At 50.2% G+C, this 21,246-nt stretch overlaps 1 protein-coding gene across 12 annotated transcripts in view; it reads left to right on the forward strand.

Annotated features, from left to right (window-relative positions):
* Window positions 1-21,246, forward strand: part of TRIM67 (tripartite motif containing 67) — a 60,648-nt gene extending 39,402 nt beyond the window's left edge. For 2 of the 12 annotated variants that reach the window (XM_055588032.1, XM_055588034.1), the window contains 8 exons: window positions 13-135; window positions 1,081-1,191; window positions 2,636-2,795; window positions 5,468-5,613; window positions 15,728-15,866; window positions 17,230-17,533; window positions 19,319-19,481; window positions 21,050-21,246. In XM_055588032.1, the coding sequence (XP_055444007.1) occupies window positions 13-135; window positions 1,081-1,191; window positions 2,636-2,795; window positions 5,468-5,613; window positions 15,728-15,866; window positions 17,230-17,533; window positions 19,319-19,481; window positions 21,050-21,115 (1,212 nt within the window). In that variant the 3' untranslated portion in view covers window positions 21,116-21,246. Of the gene's footprint in view, window positions 1-12; window positions 136-1,080; window positions 1,192-2,635; window positions 2,796-2,940; window positions 2,947-5,467; window positions 5,614-15,727; window positions 15,867-15,940; window positions 15,961-16,615; window positions 16,620-17,229; window positions 17,534-19,318; window positions 19,482-21,049 lie in introns of all 12 variants that reach the window. The other 10 variants (XM_055588029.1, XM_055588035.1, XM_055588057.1 and 7 more) reach the window with 9 other exon arrangements.

Below are 21,246 nucleotides of genomic sequence, written 5' to 3' on the forward strand. Positions count from 1 at the left end.
TGCGTCCCACAGGAGAATGGCCTGGACTACGAGGCCTGCCTGGTGGCTCAGTGTGATGCGCTGGTCGATGCTCTGACCCGGCAGAAAGCCAAGCTGCTCACCAAGGTCACCAAAGAGAGGGAGCATAAGCTGAAGGTGGGTGCCCGGGCAGCCAGCGCGCCCAGTCCCATCCCCCTCCCTGCCTAGGGTGGGGGAACACGCAGTGTAGACACAGGGTCAGTGTTAGTTGAGGGTATGAATGAGTGAACGAGTGAGGGGAGGAAGCACTGAGTAGGTTCCCTGGGACCTATGTACCCTCGTGCCACTTTGCCTGTAGTAATCGCCATGCCTACTCTCCCTCCAAAGTGGGGACCAGACCCCTGAATCCTGCTGCTTTCAGTCAGAAGCCCCGCTCTCCCATCGGCCAGGCCCCTGCTTTCTGTGGAAGACACACTCCCTGCTCCCATCTTGCAGAGCGGAGACAGCCTCGTTGGATGACGAGGGCTGGGCTCAGGATCCCGGCTCGGCCCATCCATCAGGTTCTCTGGCGTCTGGTGCTCGCGTGGTCAGCACGGTGGCCAGTGACCACCGTGGAAAGGCAAGACTTCCCTCACTTGCACCGGGCCCCCGGCCCAGGCAGCTGCCCCGTGAACACCCTGCCTTAATGAAAACTACTCACTTCATGGTCTGGGCTCGATCTATTTCATAGACATTTCCCAACTGAACCAGAAATATTACTGAAGGGCGAGAAGGAATGCGTGTTGGGGGTGGTCCATGGGTTTACATGCAAAGCAGTTGAGCCCTTCAAGTGATCACCCAGCAAGCGAGAGTAGGGGGCATGGGCTGGTCACTTGGGAGGGTTCAGATTGTGTGCGTTCTCTGCTTTTTATCCAGAGTTCAGGAAGTGTGCTCTGTTGGGTGTGGCAGGCCTGCTTGTGGGGCAATGTGTCCAATTACTCCCCTGTAATGAGGGCACGTGGAGCTCAGGAACAGAGCAGCGGCAGGAGAGGGTACAAGGGAGTCGAGAACAGTGTTGCTTCCTGCTGCAGCTGAGCTGTTCTTCATCCATGAGACAGTTACCAGGGGTTCTTTTCATGGCAGATGGTTTGGGACCAGATCAATCACTGCACACTGAAGCTGCGCCAGTCCACTGGGCTGATGGAGTACTGCCTGGAGGTGATCAAGGAGAACGACCCCGCCGGGTTCCTGCAGGTGAGCAGGCTGGCAGTCCTTCTTCCAACTCCATGGCCATGTCCCAAACCAGCCAAGGTTCTAGGAAAGTCCCTCCCTGTGGCTTGGAGTTGAGCAGATTCTCCTGTGCTCAGTGGTTCCAGAATACCTGAAATCTCATCTTGGCTGTTCTCACAAGCTCTGACCTCGCTCTGGGTCATCATTAAATGAGGAGGTCAAACATCACAGTCTCTAGGCCTGCAATGCCACGCTCTCGTGGCTCGACTTCCTAGAACACCAGTGCAACATTTTCCCCACAGATGAAAGAAGACAGTCTGCCAGTCAAGCTGGAAAGATTGCACTGGAAGAAGTGAGTTAGCAGAATCCACATGACCCCCAGTGGGCAGAGTCCCACAGGTCTAGACAGAATACTGCAGCCCAGAAAGCCCGGGCTGCCTTGCTGGGCAACCCCCAGCAGCTAGGCTAATCCGGGTCACGAGCATCTCTTGGGAACACTTCTGTGACTCAAATGAAAGCCCAGTCCTCCGTCTGTGGGGAAAATGATGAATCTCCTTGATTGGTCCCCAGGAAGGGTGCATGGGCATCATAGCTCTACAGGGACACGTGCAAATGTTCTGAATGAGCAAGACTTTCTCCAGCAGAGAACAGAGCTGTGGGTTTGATAAAGTGAGAGTTTGGAGCAGAAGCTGCAGAATAACATGGGGGAAAGACAGTGGGAGGAAGGAAGCAGCCCAGTCTTGGGGTGAAGGAGATGCTTTCACATGCTAGGACAAACCACTAGTGAGTTTCACTTTGCAAAGTGCGGGATCTAGCAAAAGAAGTATATGCAGAGTGTTTCTGTATATTTTAAAAGTATCGTTTGCTTCCAAACAAACTTAGTTACTAAACAGAAAGAGACTCACAGAAAATGAACCAGTGGTTGCTGAGGGGAATGGATAGGTAGGGAATTTGGCAGGTTCATGGACACACTGTTATATACAAAATGGGTAACCAACAAGGATCTTCTGTGGAGCACAGGGAACTCTGCTCAGTGTTATGTGGCAGCCTGTTTGGGAGGGGGGGTTTCTGGAAGAATGGATACACGTGTATGTCTGGCCGAGTCCCTTGGCTGTTCACTTGAAACCATTACAACATTGTTAATAGGCCATCCCCCAATAGAAAATAAGAAGTTCAAAAAAATAAATAAAAAGTATCATTTGCTTTACAAAAGGGTTTAGCCTAAAACAGCAAGTGCTTCTTTACATGGAACATGCCTGACCTATGCAGATGATTTAAACAATATAATGCATTTTTATTTACCCCCATACCAGCATAGGTCCTGACATCTCTGCCAGGGCTTGAGAGGGCATGCTTAACACAGCCACCCCCTGAGCCCATGGAGATGAAGCCCCTACCCTTTCCTCACCACCTGCTGTGTTATTTTTCCTTTGCATGTGGACACCCTAAACTCTGTGCTTCCTTTAAGATCTCGGACGCCCTGATCAAGCGTGTCCAGGTGTCTCAAGAGCAGTGGGTCAAAGGCGCCCTGGAGCCCAAAGTGTCCGCGGAGTTTGAGCTGACCTTGGACAGCGAGCCGCTGCTGCAGGCCATCCACCAGCTGGACTTCATTCAGATGAAATGTAGGGGTGAGCCGTGGTTGGCCCAGTTCAGTTGTTGCTTCTTCTGGAAGAGGCATCATTCTGCAGGGCAGCTCGTGCATCGGCAGACTTGTGACCCTGGTGTGACCCAGATGGGGAGGGAGGGACTTCTGCAGCACAGACCTGGGTTCAGGTCCCAGTTCAGTGTCCTCGAGCTGGTGACCTCTGCGGGTAGCCCCCAGCCTGAGCCAGTTTTCGCATGTATGAAAGAGGATCGTTTGTTCGTTCAGAGATACCTATTGAGTGTTTATCGCCTGCCAGGCACCATCCTCGGTGTTCGGGACACAGCCGTGAACAAGTCCACAGACTCCCTCACAAGACTGAGCCGGCATCTAGAGAAGGAAATGATACAACAGATAGTATAATATACCCTGATGGTGGCGGGTGTGACCGACAAGGTGCTTTTTGAGAAGAGAAAGTGTTAGTTGATCAGTCATGTCTGACCCTTTCTGACCCCATGGACTGTAGCTCGCCAGGCTCTTCTGTCCATGGAATTCTCCAGGCAAGAATACTGGAGTGCGTAACCATTCCCTTCTCCAGGAGATCTTTTCAATTAGGGATCAAACCTGAGTCTCCTGCATTACAAGCTGATTCTTAACCATCTGAGCCACCAGGGAAGCCATTTTTTGAGAAGAAGGCATTAGTATGGGGGTAGTGTTTCGAGGTGAGAAGGAAAGAGATGCAGTATAAAGGAAGGAGGTTCCAGGCGGCAGAGGGCAGGTATAAGTTTGCTGTGTTCCAAGCAGAGCGAGGTCGGAGGTGACAGCAGCGTGGAGAAGGTGGTGGGTGGGAGAGGTGAGTTCAGAGAGCCGGGGGGGCACAGGCTATGGGTTAAGAAAAGTTTGCATAACTTTCCCCAGGTTACAAAATTAGCATGTGAGGTCACCCTGCCTCTCCAGAGACATTAAGGGTACATTCAGGAGAAGGCGATGGCACCCCACTCCAGTACTCTTCCCTGGAAAATCTCATGGACGGAGGAGCCTGGTAGGCTGCAGTCCAAGGGGTCGCTGAGGGTTGGACACGACAGAGCGACTTCACTTTCACTTTTCACTTTCATGCATTGGAGAAGGAAATGGCAACCCACTCCAGTGTTCTTGCCTGGAGCATCCCAGGGACAGGGGAGCCTGGTGGACTGCCGACTATGGGGTCGCACAGAGACACAACTGAAGCGACTTAGCAGCAGCAGCAGCAGCAGGAGTGGAGGGAATAAAACTCTTTGGGGGTTTGTTTTTTTAATCAATGTATCAAAGAGCTGAGCACCACAGTTCAGAAGCTGTGAACTCAGGAAAATGCTCACTTGCAAAGTGTGTGGCCATTTTTAAACCGAAGACACCCAGTCTCTGCGCTCACTCCCACACTCAGTTTGCACCTGAGGTAAGGTTTGGAAATGCCATCTGCCCCAGGTGTGAATGAGGTGTGGTTCTGGGAACAGAATAAGCCTGGCAGAAGTTGGGGCTCTGGAAGGTGGGGGTGCTGAAAGAGGCCGCTTGGAGCTGCTCCTTACAGGGTGGGGTGGTGGAATTCACAGAGGAAGTGGAAAAGCGAGAAGCAGTGCCCGGGGATGCAGAGAGGACTTCTTCCACACTGATAACCCAGGGTCCTGGGGCCAGTCTGCATGGAGCCAGCCCTGAGACGACATCCATAACAGACAGTGCTCACACCCCACTAAACTGTCCACCAAAGGTGGAAGATGGTGCCCTAACATCTGGACCCAAATGGAAATCTGTAGTTTTTACAAAAACTCATGTTGCAGTGTTCCCTTTGAAAAATGTCAGCATGGACTATGCATGCATGCATGCTAAATAGCTTCAGTTGTGTCCACCTCTTTGCAACCCTATGGACCATAGCCCACCAGGCTCCTCTGTCCATAGGATTCTCCAGGCAAGAATACTAAAGTGGGTTGCCGTGCCCCCTTCTAGGGGAACTTCCCAACCCAGGGATAGAACCCAAGTCCCTTATGTCTCCTGCATTGGCAGGCAAGTTCTTTATCATTAACGTCACCTGGGAAGCCCCAGCATAGACTATATTTCTAAAATCTCTCGAGCCTGAAGACAACTAGAGAATAAAAAGATACTTCCAAGCTCACCTTGATAGAACTGATGATACACTTGACTTGAATCCCTAATTCCATGGGTAGACTGTCCCATACTCTAAGATTGCCTCACCTTCCAGGATCTAGTTCCCTAAGCCTTTAAAACACTCCCAGACAAAGGTTTCAATGTATCTCTGTGTTTTGCCTGTCCCCCACCCGCAACCACAACTTCATGGGCCCCAGGTGTGAGCTGCACATGACTCCATGCAGAGGGTCTAGAGAGGCCTTGCCGCACTGGGAGGCACAGGCGGTCAGGCTCTGCTGCAAGTCCTAGGGAGCCGCTCGTGGGGCAGAATCAAAACCAGTGATGCTCACTGGGTCGGTGGGGAGAGGACACCTTGTCCTCAGGGCTCCAGACTCAGAGGGGTGGCGGCAACTGCCACGTCTCTGCGTCTCTCCCGGCCTCAAATCCCAGGACCCCCTTCCAGGCTAGGAGGTCCACGGAGTGTGCATACAAGTAGCAGGGAGTGGCGCAGGTGGTCGCCTTCCCTCTGGGGTGGGCCGGGCCCGCAGCTTGTCCCTGCGCCCTGCAGGGCGTGCACACTGAAGCCCGCCTGTCCCGTCACAGTGCCGCCTGTGCCCCTGTTGCAGCTGGAGAAGTGCTGCACCCGGAACAACAGCGTCACGCTGGCCTGGAGGACACCGCCCTTCACCCACAGTCCTGTGGATGGCTACATCCTGGAGCTAGACGACGGCGACGGGGGGCAGTTCCGGGTGAGGTCTGCTGCGGGGGGTGGGGGGCAAGGCTCGCACTGTCCCAGCCTCTGGGCCACTCCGTGTGGCTGCCCCTAACTCTGATGCCACTAACGGGGGTGTCAGCCCCAAGGACGCAGGACTGGCAGGCCTGGGCTCATGGGACACGCAGGGGGTTTCTCTACCGAGAGCTAGGTCTGGGCAGGCAGAGAAAGTTCAGGATGGCTTTTCTGTGAAGACTGACGCAGGTTGGAGGCCAAGGCAGAGCTCAGAAAAGGTGTCCCCCACACAGACCTGCTTCCCAGCTGACCCAGCAGTATCTAGTCAACGCCCTCCCACACATCCCCCCCAAGCAGCCTCCTACTCCCTCAATGTTCCCACACAACTGCCCTGCCCCGTTCACTAATTAGCTCATCTGGCAAGGTGATCTGCATGGGAAGACACATCAAAAACGGTTGTAGGGTTTGGGTGATGATCTACCTTCAGGTCCCCAGTGATGATATACATGGGGAGAGTAAAAACCCTTAGTGAGTCAGAAATGTATCTTCCAGTCTCACCCTGTGGTGGGAACCCTGACAGCTCCCCACCCCATCCCCCCAACAGAGCTCTACTGAGACATCACAGTGGAGTTCAGACTCCTGTCCAGTAATTTTGTTGACAATGAACTCCAGGAAGCACAAACTCTGGCTCTTCTTAGAGCTTCACCTTTCTGTCCCCAAGAGACTAAATAAAGACTCATTCTATCAAACCAGAGCAATCATAACAATTCTCATACTTCTTCTCCTAGAACTGGTACCCATTCAAGGAATCTTACCAGAGTCAGTGTTCCTTTTGTTTTCCTCAACGGGATTTACGCCTAAGTCTTCATTTTTTTGTTTTGTGAATGCCAAAGTTGTAGTACTCCATGAGGGAAAATTGAGTCCCTGGGAATATGGGCTCTTTAGGGAAGAGAGAAGCTGAAGTCACATTGGTCAGGAAGAGCAGGTCATACACTGTCTGGTCATATGCAAATGAACGAGGAACTGACAGAGTTCCTTGACTAACCAGAAACCAGGAAGACAGTTTATGGTTTTGAAATGGGATGAAGGAAAAGAAGCCACCAGTACTTCCCTGGTAGTCAGTGGTTAGGAATCTGCAGGGGACACGGGAAACTAGATCCCGCGTGCTGAGACGCAGCTAAGCCCGTGAGCCACAGCTGAAGATCCCATGAGCCACAACTGACACCCAGTGAAACCAAATAAATAAGTAAATAAATATTTACCAAAAAAAAAGAAGAAGCCACAGAGCTCAGTGGCTTCTCCCCTTTGAGACGTGACCATTAATAGAAGCTGGAGCCAAGGGCTCGAGTTTCTGAGGGACAGTGTGTCATGGTGGAAAAATCGTGGGCTTAACGCAGACAGACCTGGATTTAAACCCTGGCTTCTAAATGGATTGACTGTGATCTTGGGCAAGTTTCCTGCCCTCTCTGAGTGTCCTTGTGAGTAAAACATAAAAAATAATAGCAATGTCCCAAGGTTGTGTAAGGATTAAGATGCCTTATACAATAATAGCTGGCACACAGCTATTATTATCAATAACTCGAAAAAACAAATGAAGAATAACACCCCCAAGTAATCAAGCAGGAATGTTTACAATTTTATTTAATCAGGCTGTGCTGGGTCTTCTTTTCTGCACGGGCTTTCTCTAGTTGTGGTGAGCAGAGGCTTCTCTCTAGTTGTGGTATGCCAGCTCTCACTGCAGTGGCTTCTGTTGTTGCAGAGCACAGGCTCTGAGGCATGTGGCTCAGGAGGTGCAACACGTGGGCGCTAGAGCACAGGCTCAGTAATTGCGGCACACGGGTTTAGTTGTTCCACGGCATGTGGGATCTTCCCAGACCAGTGGTCCGACTCGTGTTTCCTACATTGGCAGGCAGCTTCTTCATCCCTGAGCCTAAGGGAAGCCCAGGAATGACGTTTTATGTAATGACAAAAGTGAGGTGTAAGACTATGTATTTGGGGGCAGTTAACGGGACAAATTAAGTTTGAAGTAAATGTTCTAGAAAAGGACCTTTGGGGTCCAATGCAGAAATGCCCCACCCTCTGGGGAACCAGGAGAAAAGCAGCTCCAGGAGGCTCAAGGAGTTGGAAGATGCCAGCCTCAGCGGTGGGAGAGGTGGGAGAAGGTGGAGTGGCCCTCTGACTCCAGAAGTGGCCAAATCAACTTGAACCACCTGTGCTTGACCACGCCCTTCCCCCGTCTGCTTTTTCCCATCATGTGTGATGATGCTTCCTTTTCAAATATTGTTTATTTTGTCTACTTCGATGCTTAGTTCATATTTTCCAGCTTAAATTCCCATTGAAAACTGATGATCTCCTCTTGCTCCAACCGTTTTGTGCACCCCCATCTTTGGGCTCCAGAGTCCTATCCGTGAGAACCACCCTCTGAAGAGGTAGGACGTTATCAGGCAGCATCACAGCTACTGCACCCCATACCTTCACAGCAGAGGAGCCCATCAGCCACCAGTAAGGGTTTGTGTTCAACTTGGACGTGCCCTGAAACTCAGCCACCACTCACCCCAAATCTACTTATTAATATCACTCTTGGGTAACGGAAATAAAAAGCAAAAATAAACAAATGGGACCTAATTGAAGTTCAAAGCTTTGGCACAACAAAGGAAACTATAAGCAAGGGGAAAACACAGCCTTCAGAATGGGAGAAAATAATAGCAAATGAAACAACTGGCAAAGAATTAATCTCAAAAATATACAAGAAGCTCATGCAGTTCAATACCAGAAAAATAAATGACCCAATCAAAAAATGGGCCAAAGAACTAAACAGACATTTCTCCAAAGAAGACACACAGATGGCTAACAAACACATGAAAAGATGCTCAACATCACTCATGATCAGAGAAATGCAAATCAAAACCACAATGAGGTACCATCTCACGCCAGTCAGAATGGCTGCTATCCAAAAGTCTACAAATAAATCCTGGAGAGGGTGTGGAGAAAAGGGAAGCCTCTTATACTGTTGGTGGGAATGCAAACTAGTACAGCCACTATGGAGAACAGTGTGGAGATTCCTTAAAAAACTGGAAATAGAACTGCCATACAACCTAGCAATACCACTGCTGGGCATACACACCGAAGAAACCAGAATTGAAAGAGACATGTGTACACCAGTGTTCATCGCAGCACTGCTTACAATAGATAGGATATGGAAGCAACCTAGATGTCCATTGGCAGATGAAAGGATAAGAAAGCTGTGGTACATATACACAATGGAATATTCAGATCATATCAGATCAGTCGCTTAGTTGTGTCCGACTCTTTGCGACCCCATGAATTGCAGCACGCCAGGCCTCCTTGTCCATCACCAACTCCCGGAGTTCACTCAGACTCACGTCCATCGAGTCAGTGATGCCATCCAGCCATCTCATCCTCTGTCATCCCCTTCTCCTCTTGCCCACAATCCCTCCCAGCATCAGAGTCTTTTCCAATGAGTCAACTCTTCGCAGGAGGTGGCCAAAGTACTGGAGTTTCAGCTTTAGCATCATTCCTTCCAAAGAAATCCCAGGGCTGATCTCCTTCAGAATGGACTGGTTGGATCTCCTTGCAGTCCAAGGCTCTCAAGAGTCTTCTCCAACACCACAGTTCAAAAGCATCAATTCTTCGGCGCTCAGCCTTCTTCACAGTACAACTCTCACATCCATACATGACCACAGGAAAAACCATAGTCTTGACTAGACGGACCTTTGTTGGCAAAGTAATGTCTCTGCTTTTGAATATGCTATCTAGGTTGGTCATAACTTTCCTTCCAAGGAGGAAGCGTCTTTTAATTTCATGGCTGCAGTCACCATCTGCAGTGATTTTGGAGCCCAGAAAAATCAATTCTGACACAATTTCCACTGTTTCCCCATCTATTTCTCATGAAGTGATGGGACCAGATGCCATGATCTTCATTTTCTGAATGTTGAGCTTTAAGCCAACTTTTTCACTTTCCACTTTCACTTTCATCAAGAGGCTTTTGAGTTCCTCTTCACTTTCTGCCATAAGGGTGGTGTCATCTGCATATCTGAGGTTATTGATATTTCTCCCGGCATCTTGATTCCAGCTTGTGTTTCTTCCAGTCCAGCGTTTCTCATGATGTACTCTGCATGTAAGTTAAATAAACAGGGTGACAATATACAGCCTTGACGTATTCCTTTTCCTATTTGCAACCAGTCTGTTGTTCCATGTCCAGTTCTAACTGTTGCTTCCTGACCTGCATACAAATTTCTCAAGAGGCAGATCAGGTGGTCTGGTATTCCCATCTCTTTCAGAATTTTCCACAGTTTATTATGATCCACACAGTCAAAGGCTTTGGCATAGTCAATAAAGCAGAAATAGATGTTTTTCTGGAACTCTCTTGCTTTTTCCATGATCCAGTGGATGTTGGCAATTTGGTCTCTGGTTCCTCTGCCTTTTCTAAAACCAGTTTGAACATCAGGAAGTTCACGGTTCACATATTGCTGAAGCCTGGCTTGGAGAATTTTGAGCATTACTTTACTAGCTTGTGAGATGAGTGCAATTGTGTGGTAGTTTGAGCTTTCTTTGGCATTGCCTTTCTTTGGGATTGGAATGAAAACTGACCTTTTCCAGTCCTGTGGCCACTGCTGAGTTTTCCAAATTTGCTGGCATATTGAGTGCAGCACTTTCACAGCATCATCTTTCAGGACTTGGAATAGCTCAACTGGAATTCTGTCACTTCCACTAGCTTTGTTCGTAGTGATGCTTTCTAAGGCGCACTTGACTTCACATTCCAGGATGTCTCGCTCTAGGTGAGTGATCACACCATCGTGATTATCTGGGTTGTGAAGATCTTTTTTTTACAGTTCTTCTGTGTATTCTTGCCATCTCTTCTTAATATCTTCTGCTTCTGTTAGGTCCATACCATTTCTGTCCTTTATTGTGCCCATCTTTGCATGAAGTGTTCCTTTGGTATCTCTGATTTTCTTGAAGAGATCTCTAGTCTTTCCCATTCTGTTGTTTTCCTCTATTTCTTTGCATTGATCACTGAAGAAGGCTTTCTTATCTCTTCTTGCTATTCTTTGGAACTCTGCACTCAGATGCTTATATCTTTCCTTTTCTCCTTTGCTTTTCACTTCTCTTCTTTTCACAGCTATTTGTAAGGCCACCCCAGACAGCCATTTTGCTTTTTTGCATTTCTTTTCCATGGGGATGGTCTTGATCCCTGTCTCCTGTACAATGTCACGAACCTCAGTCCATAGTTCATCAGGCACTCTATCTATCAGATCTAGTCCCTTAAATCTGTTTCTCACTTCCACTGTATAATCATAAGGTACTTGATTTAGGTCATACCTGAATGGTCTAGTGGTTTTCCCTATTTTCTTCAATTTAAGTCTGATTTGGCAATAAGGAGTTCATGGTCTGAGCCACAGTCAGCTCCCAGTCTTGTTTTTGTTGACTGTATAGAGGTTCTCCATCTTTGGCTGCAAAGAATATAATCAATCTGATTTTGCTGTTGACCATCTGGTGATGTCCATGCATAGAGTCTTCTCTTGTGTTGTTGGAAGAGGGTGTTTGCTATGACCAGTGCATTTTCTTGGCAAAACTCTATTAGTCTTTGCCCTGTTTCATTCCGTATTCCAAGGCCAAATTTGCCTGTTACTCTAGGTGTTTCTTGACTTCCTACTTTTGCATTCCAGTCCCCTATAATGAAAAGGACATCTTTTTGGGGTGTTAGTTCTAAAAGGTCTTGTAGGTCTTCATAGAACCGTTCAACTTCAGCTTCATCAGCGTTACTGGTTGGGGCATAGACTTGGATTACTGTGATATTGAATGGTTTGCCTTGGAAACGAACAGAGATCATTCTGTCGTTTTTGAGATTGCATCCAAGTACTGCATTTCGGACTCTTTTGTTGACCATGATGGCTACTCCATTTCTTCTGAGGGATTCCTGCCCACAGTAGTAGATATAATGGTCATCTGAGTTAAATGCACCCATTCCAGTCCATTTCAGTTCACTGATTCCTAGAATGTCGACATTCACTCTTGCCATCTCTTGTTTGACTACTTTCAATTTGCCTTGATTCATGGACCTGATATTCCAGGTTCCTATGCAATATTGCTCTTTACAGCATCAGACCTTGCTTCTATCACCAGTCACATCCACAGCTGGGTATTGTTTTTGCTTTGGCTCCATCCCTTCATTCTTTCTGGAGTTATTTCTCCACTGATCTCCAGTAGCATATTGGAATATTACTCAGCTATTAAAAAGAACTCATTTGAGTCAGTTCTAATGAGGTGGATGAAACTGGAGCCTATTCCGTTCAGTTCAGCTGCTCAGTCATGTCCAACTCTTTGTGACCCCATGGACTGCAGGATGGCAGGCTTCCTGGTCCATCACCAACTCCTGGAGCTTACTCAAACTCATGTCCACTGAGTAAGTGATGCCATCCAACCATCTCATCCTCTGTCATCCCCTTCTCCTCCCACCTTCAATCTTCAATCAGGGTCTTTTCAAATGAGTCAGCTCTTTGCATCAAGTGGCCAAAGTATTGGAGTTTCAGCTTCAGCATCAGTCCTTCCAATAATATTCAGGACTGATTTCCTTTAGGATGGGCTGGTTGGATATCCTTGCAGTCCAAGGGACTCTCAAGAGTCTTCTCCAACACCACAGTTCAAAAGCATCAATTATTTGGCACTCAGCTTTCTTTATAGTCCAACTCTCACATCCATACATGACTACTAGAAAAACCATTGCTTTGACTAGTCGGACTTTTATCAGTAAAGTAATGTTTCTGCTTTTTAACATGCTGTCTAGGATGATCATAACTTTTCTTCCAAGGAGCAAGCGTCTTTTAATTTCATGGCTGCAGTCACCATCTGCAGTGATTTTGGAGCCCCCCAAAATAAAGTCTGTCACAGTTTCCATTGTTTCCCCATTTATTTGCCATGAAGTAATGGGACCAGATGCCATGATCTTAGTTTTCTGAATGTTGAGTTTTAAGCCAACTTATTCACTCTCCTCTTTCACTTTGATCAAGAGGCTCTTTGGTTCTTCTTCATTTTCTGCCATAAGGGTGGTGTCATCTGCATATCTGAGGTTATTGATATTTCTCCCAGTAATCTTGATTCCAGCTTGTGCTTCAGCCAGTCCAGCATTTCTCATAATGTACTCTGCATAGAAGTTAAATAAGCAGGGTGACAGTATACAGCCTTGACATACTCTTTCCCAATTTGGAACCAGTCTGTTGTTCCATATCCAGTTCTAACTGTTGCTTCTTGACCTGCATACAGATTTCTCAGGAGGCAGATCAGGTAGTCTGGTATTCCCATCTCTTGACGAATTTTCCAGTTTATTGTGATCCACAGTTTATTGTGATCCACACAGTCAAAGGCTTTGGCATAGTCAATAAAGCAGAAGTAGATGTTTTCCTGGGACTCTCTTGCCTTTTAGATGATCCAGCGTATTTGTCAATTTGATCTCTGGTTCCTCTGCCTTTTCTAAATCCAGCTTGAACATCTGGAAGTTCATGTACTGTTGAAGCCTGGCTTGAAGAATTTTGAGCATTACTTTGCTAGCGTGTAAGATGAGTGCAATTGTACAGTAGTTTGAACATTCTTTGGCATTGCCCTTCTTTAGGACTGGAATGAAAACTGACCTTTTCCAGTCCTGTGGCCACTGCTGAGTTTTCCAAATTTGCTGGCATAGTGAGTGCAGCACTTTCACAGCATCATCTTTTAGGATTTGAAATAGCTCAATTGGAATTCCATCACCTCCACTAGTTTTGTTCGTAGTGATGCTTCCTAAAAGCCCACTTGACTTCACATTCCAGGATGTCTGGTTCTAGGTGAGTGATCACACCATCGTGGTTATCTGTGTCATGAAGATCTTTTTTGTATAGTTCTTCTGTGTGCTCTTACTACCTCTTCTTAATATCTTCTGCTTCTGTTAGGTCCATACCATTTCTGTCTTTTATTGAGCCCATCTTTGCATGAAATGTTCCCTTGGTATCTCTAATTTTCTTGAAGATATCGCTAGTCCCATTCTATTGTTTTCCTCTATTTCTTTGCATTGATCACTGAGGAAGGCTTTCTTATCTCTCCTTGTATTCAAATGGGTGTATCTTTCCTTTTCTCCTTTGCGTTTCACTTCTCTTCTTTTCACAGCTATTTGTAAGGCCTCCTCGGGCAACCATTTTGTCTTTTTACATTTATTTTCCATGGGGATGGTCTTGATCCCTGTCTCCATGTACAATGTCATGAACCTCCATCCATAGTTCTTCAGACACTCTGTCTATCAGACCTAATCCCTTGAATCTATTTGTCACTTCTACTGTATAATTGTAAGGAATTTGATTTAGGTCATACTTGAATGGTCTAGTGGTTTTCCCCACTTTCTTCAATTTCAGTCTGAATTTGGCAATAAGGAGTTCATGATCTGAGCCACAGCCAGCTCCCAGTTTTGTTTTTGCTGACTGTATAGAGCTTCTCCATCTTTGGCTGCAAATAATATAATCAATCTGATTTTGCTGTTGACCATCTGGTGATGTCCATGTGTAGAGTCATCTCTTGTGTTGTTGGAAGAGGGTGTTTGCTATGACCAGTGTGTTCTCTTGGCAAAACTCTATTAGCCTTTGCCCTGTTTCATTCTGTACTTCAAGGCCAAATTTGCCTTTTACTCCAGGTATTTCTTGACTTCCTACTTTTGCATTCCAGTCCCCTATAATGAAAAGGACATTTTTGGGGGGTGTTAGTTCTAGAAGGTCTGGAGAAGGCAATGGCACCCCACTCCAGTACTCTAGAAGGTCTTGTAGGTCTTCAAAGAACTGTTCAGCTCCAGCTTCTTCAACATTACTGGTCGGTGCCTATTATATAGCATGAAATGAGTTAGAAAGAGAAATACCATACACCCTTATGGCAGAAAGTGAAGAACTACAGAGCCTCTTGATGAAAGTGAGAGAGGAGAGTGAAAAAGTTGGCTTAAAATTCAACATTCAGAAAACTAAGATCATGGCATCTGGTCCCATCACTTCATGGCAAATAAATGAGGAAAAAGTGGAAACAGTGACAGACTTTATTTTGGGGGGCTCCAAAATCAATGTAGATGGTGACTGCAGCCATGAAATTAAAAGATGCTTGCTCCTTGGAAGAAAAGTTATGACCAACCTAGACAGCTTATTAAAAAGCAGAAGCATTACTTTGCCAACAAAGGTCCATCTAGTCAAGGCTATGGTTTTTCTAGTAGTCATGTGTGGATGTGAGAGTTGGACTATAAAGAAAGCTGAGTGCCGAAGAATTGATGGTTTTGAATTGCGGTGTTGGAGAAGACTCTTGAGAGTCCCTTGTACTGCAAGGAGATCCAACCAGTCCATCCTAAAGAAGATCACTCATGAATATTCATTGGAAGGACTGATGCTGAAGCTGAAACTCCAATACTTTGGCCACCTGATTGGAAGAGCTGACTCATTTGGAAAGACCCTGATGCTGAGAAAGATTGAAGGTGGGAGGAGAAGGGGACAACAGAGGATGAGATGGCTGAATGGCATCACCGACTTAATGGACGTGAGTTTGAGTAAACTCTGGGAGTTGGTGATAGACAGGGAGGCCTGGCGTGCTGCAGTTAATAGGGTCTCAAAGAGTCGGACACGACTGAGTGACTGAACTGAACTGAGTGCATATATATAGGGTTTATAAAGATGGTAATGATAATCCTGTATGCAAGACAGCAAAAGAGAAATAGATATAAAGAACAGACTTTTGCAATCTGTGGAAGACAAGGGTGGGATGATTTGAGAGAAGAGCATTGAAGCATGTATATTACCATATGTGAAATAGATGTCCAGTCCAAGATTGATGCATGAAACAGGGCACTCAGTGCTGGTACACTGGGAGAACCCAGAAGGATGGGATGGGGAGGGAGGCGGGAGCAGGGTTCAGGATAGGGAGACACATGTACACCCGTGGCTGATTCATGTCAGTGTATGGCAAAAACCACCACAATAGTGTAAAGTAATTAGCTCCAGTTAAAACTGATTAATTAATTTAAAAAATAACACTCTTGGGATGATAGCACTTTCGATGCAACATGTGGCTAAGTGAAATTTTCCACGTAACAGGGGCACCTGATGAGTGGTCTGTGTCTCTTCCAGGAGGTGTATGTTGGCAAGGAGACCCTGTGCACCATCGACGGCCTTCACTTCAACAGCACATACAACGCCAGGGTCAAGGCTTTCAACTCCTCCGGCGTTGGGCCCTACAGTAAGACTGTGGTCCTGCAGACATCTGACGGTGAGCACTGGGGTGTCTCAGGGGAAACAGATTCAGGCCCAGCCCACGTATCAGATGGGCAGACAGATGGGCAGGGAATATCTGTGAGTTGCTGGTGAGGGAGGCATCAGGGGTAAAGGAAAGAGGTGGCAGCTGGGTGAGTCCATCTCCTCCAGCCCTGCCCCTGATCTGCTCACCTTGCTCCCTGCCCGCCCATCACAAAGGAAGGAGACATTCCTTCACCCCACTTGCTGGATCTGGAAAGTGAGACTGGAGGCTGAGAGGCACAGGGAGATTACACTCCCTGTGTAGTCTCACTTCCAAGGGGCCAAGAGTGGGTGGGATGTCCCAGAGAAAAGAAGGCAGGAGGCTGCCAGGAGGAACTTGCCCCTCGAGCACCCCGTACCAGAGCTCAGATCTGAGTGCTGCAGACCTCGCTGTGTCCTTTCAGGATTCAGGCAATCAGAGCACATCCACACTCCGCTGGATTTTGATCATGTGAATCCTAAGCGTCGAGGGGTGATGTAGAGTCTGGTCTGCTACATCGAACACGTACCTATCAGGCCTCAGGGGTCCCTGGAGGGTACCAGCCCTGTGTTACTGTCAATGTTTGTCCCAGGGCTTCCCTGATGGCTCAGCGGGTAAAGAATCCACCTGCAATGCAAGAGACACAAGAGACGCAGTTTTGATCCCTGGGTCAGGTAGATTGCCTGGAGGGAGGGCATGCCCACTGCAATAGTCTTGCCTGGAGAAGCCCATGGACAGAGGAGGCTGGTGGGCTACAGTCCATACTGTCACGAAGAATTGGACGTGACTGAGCAACTAGCACTTTCACTTATCCCAGCCCATCCTCTGGCTGCCCTGAGGAACGCAGGACAGCCTGAACCGCCCCCCAGGGATGAGCAGATGGTGCTGTCCCAGGGGTGGGCTCCCCAGCTGTGTGCCCCTAGAAGCCCTCACCTGCCAGCAGGCTGTGGGTGGAGAACAGAGCGCGGGAGCTTTGGTGACCCCACTTCACTTCTCTGCCTCTCAAGTCTCTCTCCCATGACGCGGGGCTGGATGCATATCCTCACTCCTAACAGCACCCAAAATGTGCATGAGTGCTGTAGAAACCAAGATTCCATGAGAGCATGTAGGTGGGGGCCTGGATGTCTGTGTACTTGGCCCAGCTGGGGTCATGGGATTGGGCACATGGATGAACACAGAGGAGAGAGCATGAATGTGTATGTGCGTGCATGCGTGTGTGAATTGAGCAGGGAAGAACACTCAACCCCATGTGCGCACTTCCTGAGAGATGTCAGTGAGTCCGTCTGCAAGCCCAGGTCAGAGGCTGCCGGCAAGCTCACCCCAACCCTGCCCCTCTCGCCCGCCCCTTCCTTTCCAGTGGCCTGGTTCACGTTTGACCCCAACTCTGGGCACCGGGACATCATTTTGTCCAACGACAATCAGACAGCCACCTGCAGCAGCTATGACGACCGGGTGGTGCTGGGCACGGCGGCCTTCTCCAAGGGCGCGCACTACTGGGAGCTGCACGTGGACCGGTATGACAACCACCCGGACCCCGCCTTTGGGGTGGCCAGGGCCAGCGTGGTCAAGGACATGATGCTGGGCAAGGACGACAAGGCCTGGGCCATGTACGTGGACAACAACCGCAGCTGGTTCATGCATTGCAACTCTCACACCAACAGGTGCGTGCCCCCCGCCCTCCCCCGACACGAGGCTTGGGGTCCGGGTCCTCCTGCCCTTCCCAAATTCATCAGGACGCGGTGGGGGGCAGTGTCCTTGACCACTTTGGTGTCCAGTTCCCAGGGAGACATGACCGCTGGCCTGCAGCCCAGATGGGAGCATATGACAGAGTGTGGAGCTGGTGGGTGTGCAGGCTGCTCAGCGAGCCCCGAGGCCAGGCTCACCAGCCCTGGGCTCCAGTTCTCCTCCAGGCTCTGCTCCACTTTCCTCCACACCCCTCAGCCCAGCCTGAGTCACCACGGAGCTCCCCACACACAACCACAGGGCCTTGAAACAGGCAGGGAGGGGGTGCAGTGCCCCAGGGCATTCACTGTGGCCGGCTCTGACCCGGACAGCCCCAGCGCTGCCTTGCCCTGAGGCTGGCCTGGGAGAGTGGGGCCACCAAGCCAGACACGGGAAACTCGAATCCTGAGGGAGAACCTGGCCCCAGTACTGGAGGGTTGTGGCCCTCCAAGCCACCTCCTCACTGTGGGGTCTCCTTCCCAGTCTGCTGAGGGCCGTCACCCCTGCTGGGAGAGGCGAGAGGCGCCGAGGAACCAACCCCCCTGGGCTGCAGCGCTGGGCTGGGTCAACTCCAGGGGCTCTCAGAGCTCCAGGCCCACCTCAGTGCTCCTGCAGATGGCCCCAGGAGTCCTGGCCTGGGACAGGGACTTGCTGAAGGGTCCCCGGGGGCTGAAGGCAGATGGGACCCCTAGTCGGCCTTTTCGGCAGCTGTGACCCCCTCTCCACAGGTCTGGGGTGACAGCAGGCAGCTCCTCCCCTGGGGCTGGGCGGCCTGGCCCTGCGCCTGCCCGGCCGTCTGCTCACATGCCACCCGGGGGCTGGGTCCAGGCCCAGCAGCGCCCTCTCTGCTTGCTCAGGCCAAGCGGAAGCCTAGATACCCTGGGGTGGGGGTGACAACAAAGAGCATCTATCAACAGCCTACTTTGTGCTGTGGGAAGCACCTGGCTCATGGGATTTCGTTTGGGCCTCAGGAAAGTTTGATTGTTATCACCATTTGGCAGATTATGAGATCAGGGCTCAAGGTTAATGTCCAAGTCTTGGGGCTAATTAGGCATGGTGTCAGGGTTTAACTCAGGACCCAGGCTCCAGTTCTAGGGGAAGGGTGGAGAGGGGGCTGGGCTGGGCCAGGAGACCCGGGGGAGGCGCTGGGTGGGCCTCCTTCCTGTGCCTCAGGCAGGTCCTTACCGCCACCTGTTGGTCAGTGTCTGAACAGCGCCACAGGCCCACTCTCAAGTCGCACTCCCACCAGCAGTGTCCCGCCCCGGGTCCTGCTCCGCCCTCTGACGACACCCACCCAGCACTCCTCGCCGTTTCCCGTGCTGTCAGCCCACCATCCGCTGACCAGCTCTCCAGCTGACCAGCTCGTTCCCCATCAGGAAAGGACAAAAAACGGTTTTCTGATCAGAGCAGAGCCGCCTGTGTCAAGGCGGACCTCCACCTCAGCTAAGGGAGGAGAGAGTCTAACGGACTCGGCCCGCCCACCCCCGGGAAGGAGGGTGACGCCCACCCAGAGACTCGCCCCGCCCAGTGGATGCGAATCCAAACCACCATGAGATGCAGCGCCCCAACATCCCCCACGAGGGTCCCGATTGTGGTCCTTTGCTCTACGGCGGGCTCTGGGGCATGACCGGCTCCCTGCTCCACTGTGTTTCCAGGCGAGGGGGTCCCCAGCAGCCTTCAGCTGATCCTCCTGTCCTCACCTCCACCCCGGCTTCTCTCCCCAGGACCGAAGGCGGTGTGTGCAAGGGGGCCACCGTGGGTGTGCTGCTGGACCTGAATAAGCACACTCTGACGTTCTTCATCAACGGGCAGCAGCAGGGCCCCACGGCCTTCAGCCACGTGGACGGGGTCTTCATGCCGGCCCTCAGCCTCAACCGCAACGTTCAGGTACTGCGCACCTTCCGGGCCAGGGCCCCTTGCTGGCCCCAACCCCCACTGCCCGTGGGCCTCCAAGGTGTACTGGACAAAGACGGCTCTAAAGAAGCCGACGGCTGCCCAGCCAGGAGCTTACTTACTGCCCACCTGGGCCGCGCCTGGAGACAGTCTCCTCCGGCGTGATGAATCCTTACTTGGCTCCTTGAAAGCAGCAGAGGCTCTAACGTGGCTCTTTGTGCACAAGCAGGGGAACGGAGGGGCAGCGAGGGTGCAGGAGGCGGGCAAGTCCTGATGACATGTTCTGGGAAAGCTGCCAGACAGGCAAGTCGGTGCCTCCTGTCCTGCAGGGCCCTGGTGCCCAGGTGTGTGCTGGGCCTCATGTGGCTTTCCTCCAAGAGGAGGGAGAGTTGGGGAGAGACCACGCCTAAGGATTTACCCGCATCCCATCCCTGCCCCTCTGGTTCCCTCAGAAAGCCAGCATCCTCCCAGGGCCGAGTCCAGTCCTGGGGGGACACCTTCTCAGGAGCCCCATGAGGGTGTGAAGGACAGAGGGGAGTGTGGAAAGTGTGGGTAGTGTGCCAGCCTTTGTTTCCCACAGACGGCTCCTCCCCTGGGAAGTATGGGGTTGGGGGCAAAGCCCTGTTTCAAGGTGTCCACTGACTTTGAGTATTATCCTTTATTGATTGATTTGTGGGGTGGCGCAGTGGTAAAGAATCCACCTGCCAATGCAGGAGATGTAGGTTCAATCCCTGGGTCAGGAAGATCCCCTGGAGAAGAAGTGAGCAGCCCACTCCAGTATTCTTGCCTGGAGAATCCCCATGGTCAGAGGAGGAGCCTGGCTGGCTATAGTCCATGGCGTTGCAAGGAATTAGACACGACAGAAGGAACTTAGCATCTACTCACGCACAAATCAACCAATGCATGTGTGTGCTCAGTCTCTGAGGTGTCTGACTCTTTGAGAGTCTATGGGATATATAGTCTGCCAGGCTCCTCTGTCCATGGGGATTCTCCAGGCAAGAATAGTGGAGTGGCTTACCATGCCCTTCTCCAGGGGATCTTCCCAGCCCAGGGATAAAACCCACATCTCTTATGTCTCCTGCATTGGCAGATGGGTTCTTTACCACTAGTGCCACCTGGGAAGCTCTTGATTGATTTGTATCTCCATTCATTTGCAAAAGAGCTCTGAGGCAGCCTGAAGTATGAGCTGTTCTTACACAGGGTTAAGAAAACAAATGTAGGAAAGGAAAGAAAGCAGAAACAAATATAAATCCTGAGCCAAATTCCTCCTGCAGCAAAGAACCTCAGCCTTGCCGAGGCTCCTGCAGGCTGGGGCAGCATGGGAACCAGGCAATACGCAGTTCTCACTGTGAGGAAAGAGCTGTGCACAGCTCCTCGGAGCAAGCTCCTGGGCCTGATGGTAGTGATGCCAAGCATGATAAATAGCAGATTCCACAACACAGAAAAGCCGGGCCACTGCCCTTGGTGATCCTGGAGCAGAGGGCAGGGCACGGTTGCTGAGCTGTGTGCATTGGGGGCTCGCAGGGCCGCTCTGCCCCTGATCACCACATCTTCTTTTCCAGGTCACTCTGCACACGGGACTGGAAGTGCCAACAAACCTGGGGCGGCCAAAGCTGTCAGGCAACTAGGCTGCCAGGTCCTGCTCTGCGTGGCCATCCCTCACTGCACTCACATAACCCCTGAGGGAGCACAGCCACATCCTGGGTGCAACCCAGCAGCCGCTGAGCATCTTAGAGACCTGCTTTCTTTGAGGGATGGA

This window comes from Bubalus kerabau, chromosome 1 (genome assembly GCF_029407905.1).
Source record: "Bubalus kerabau isolate K-KA32 ecotype Philippines breed swamp buffalo chromosome 1, PCC_UOA_SB_1v2, whole genome shotgun sequence".
NCBI classification, from domain to species: domain Eukaryota; kingdom Metazoa; phylum Chordata; class Mammalia; order Artiodactyla; family Bovidae; genus Bubalus; species Bubalus kerabau.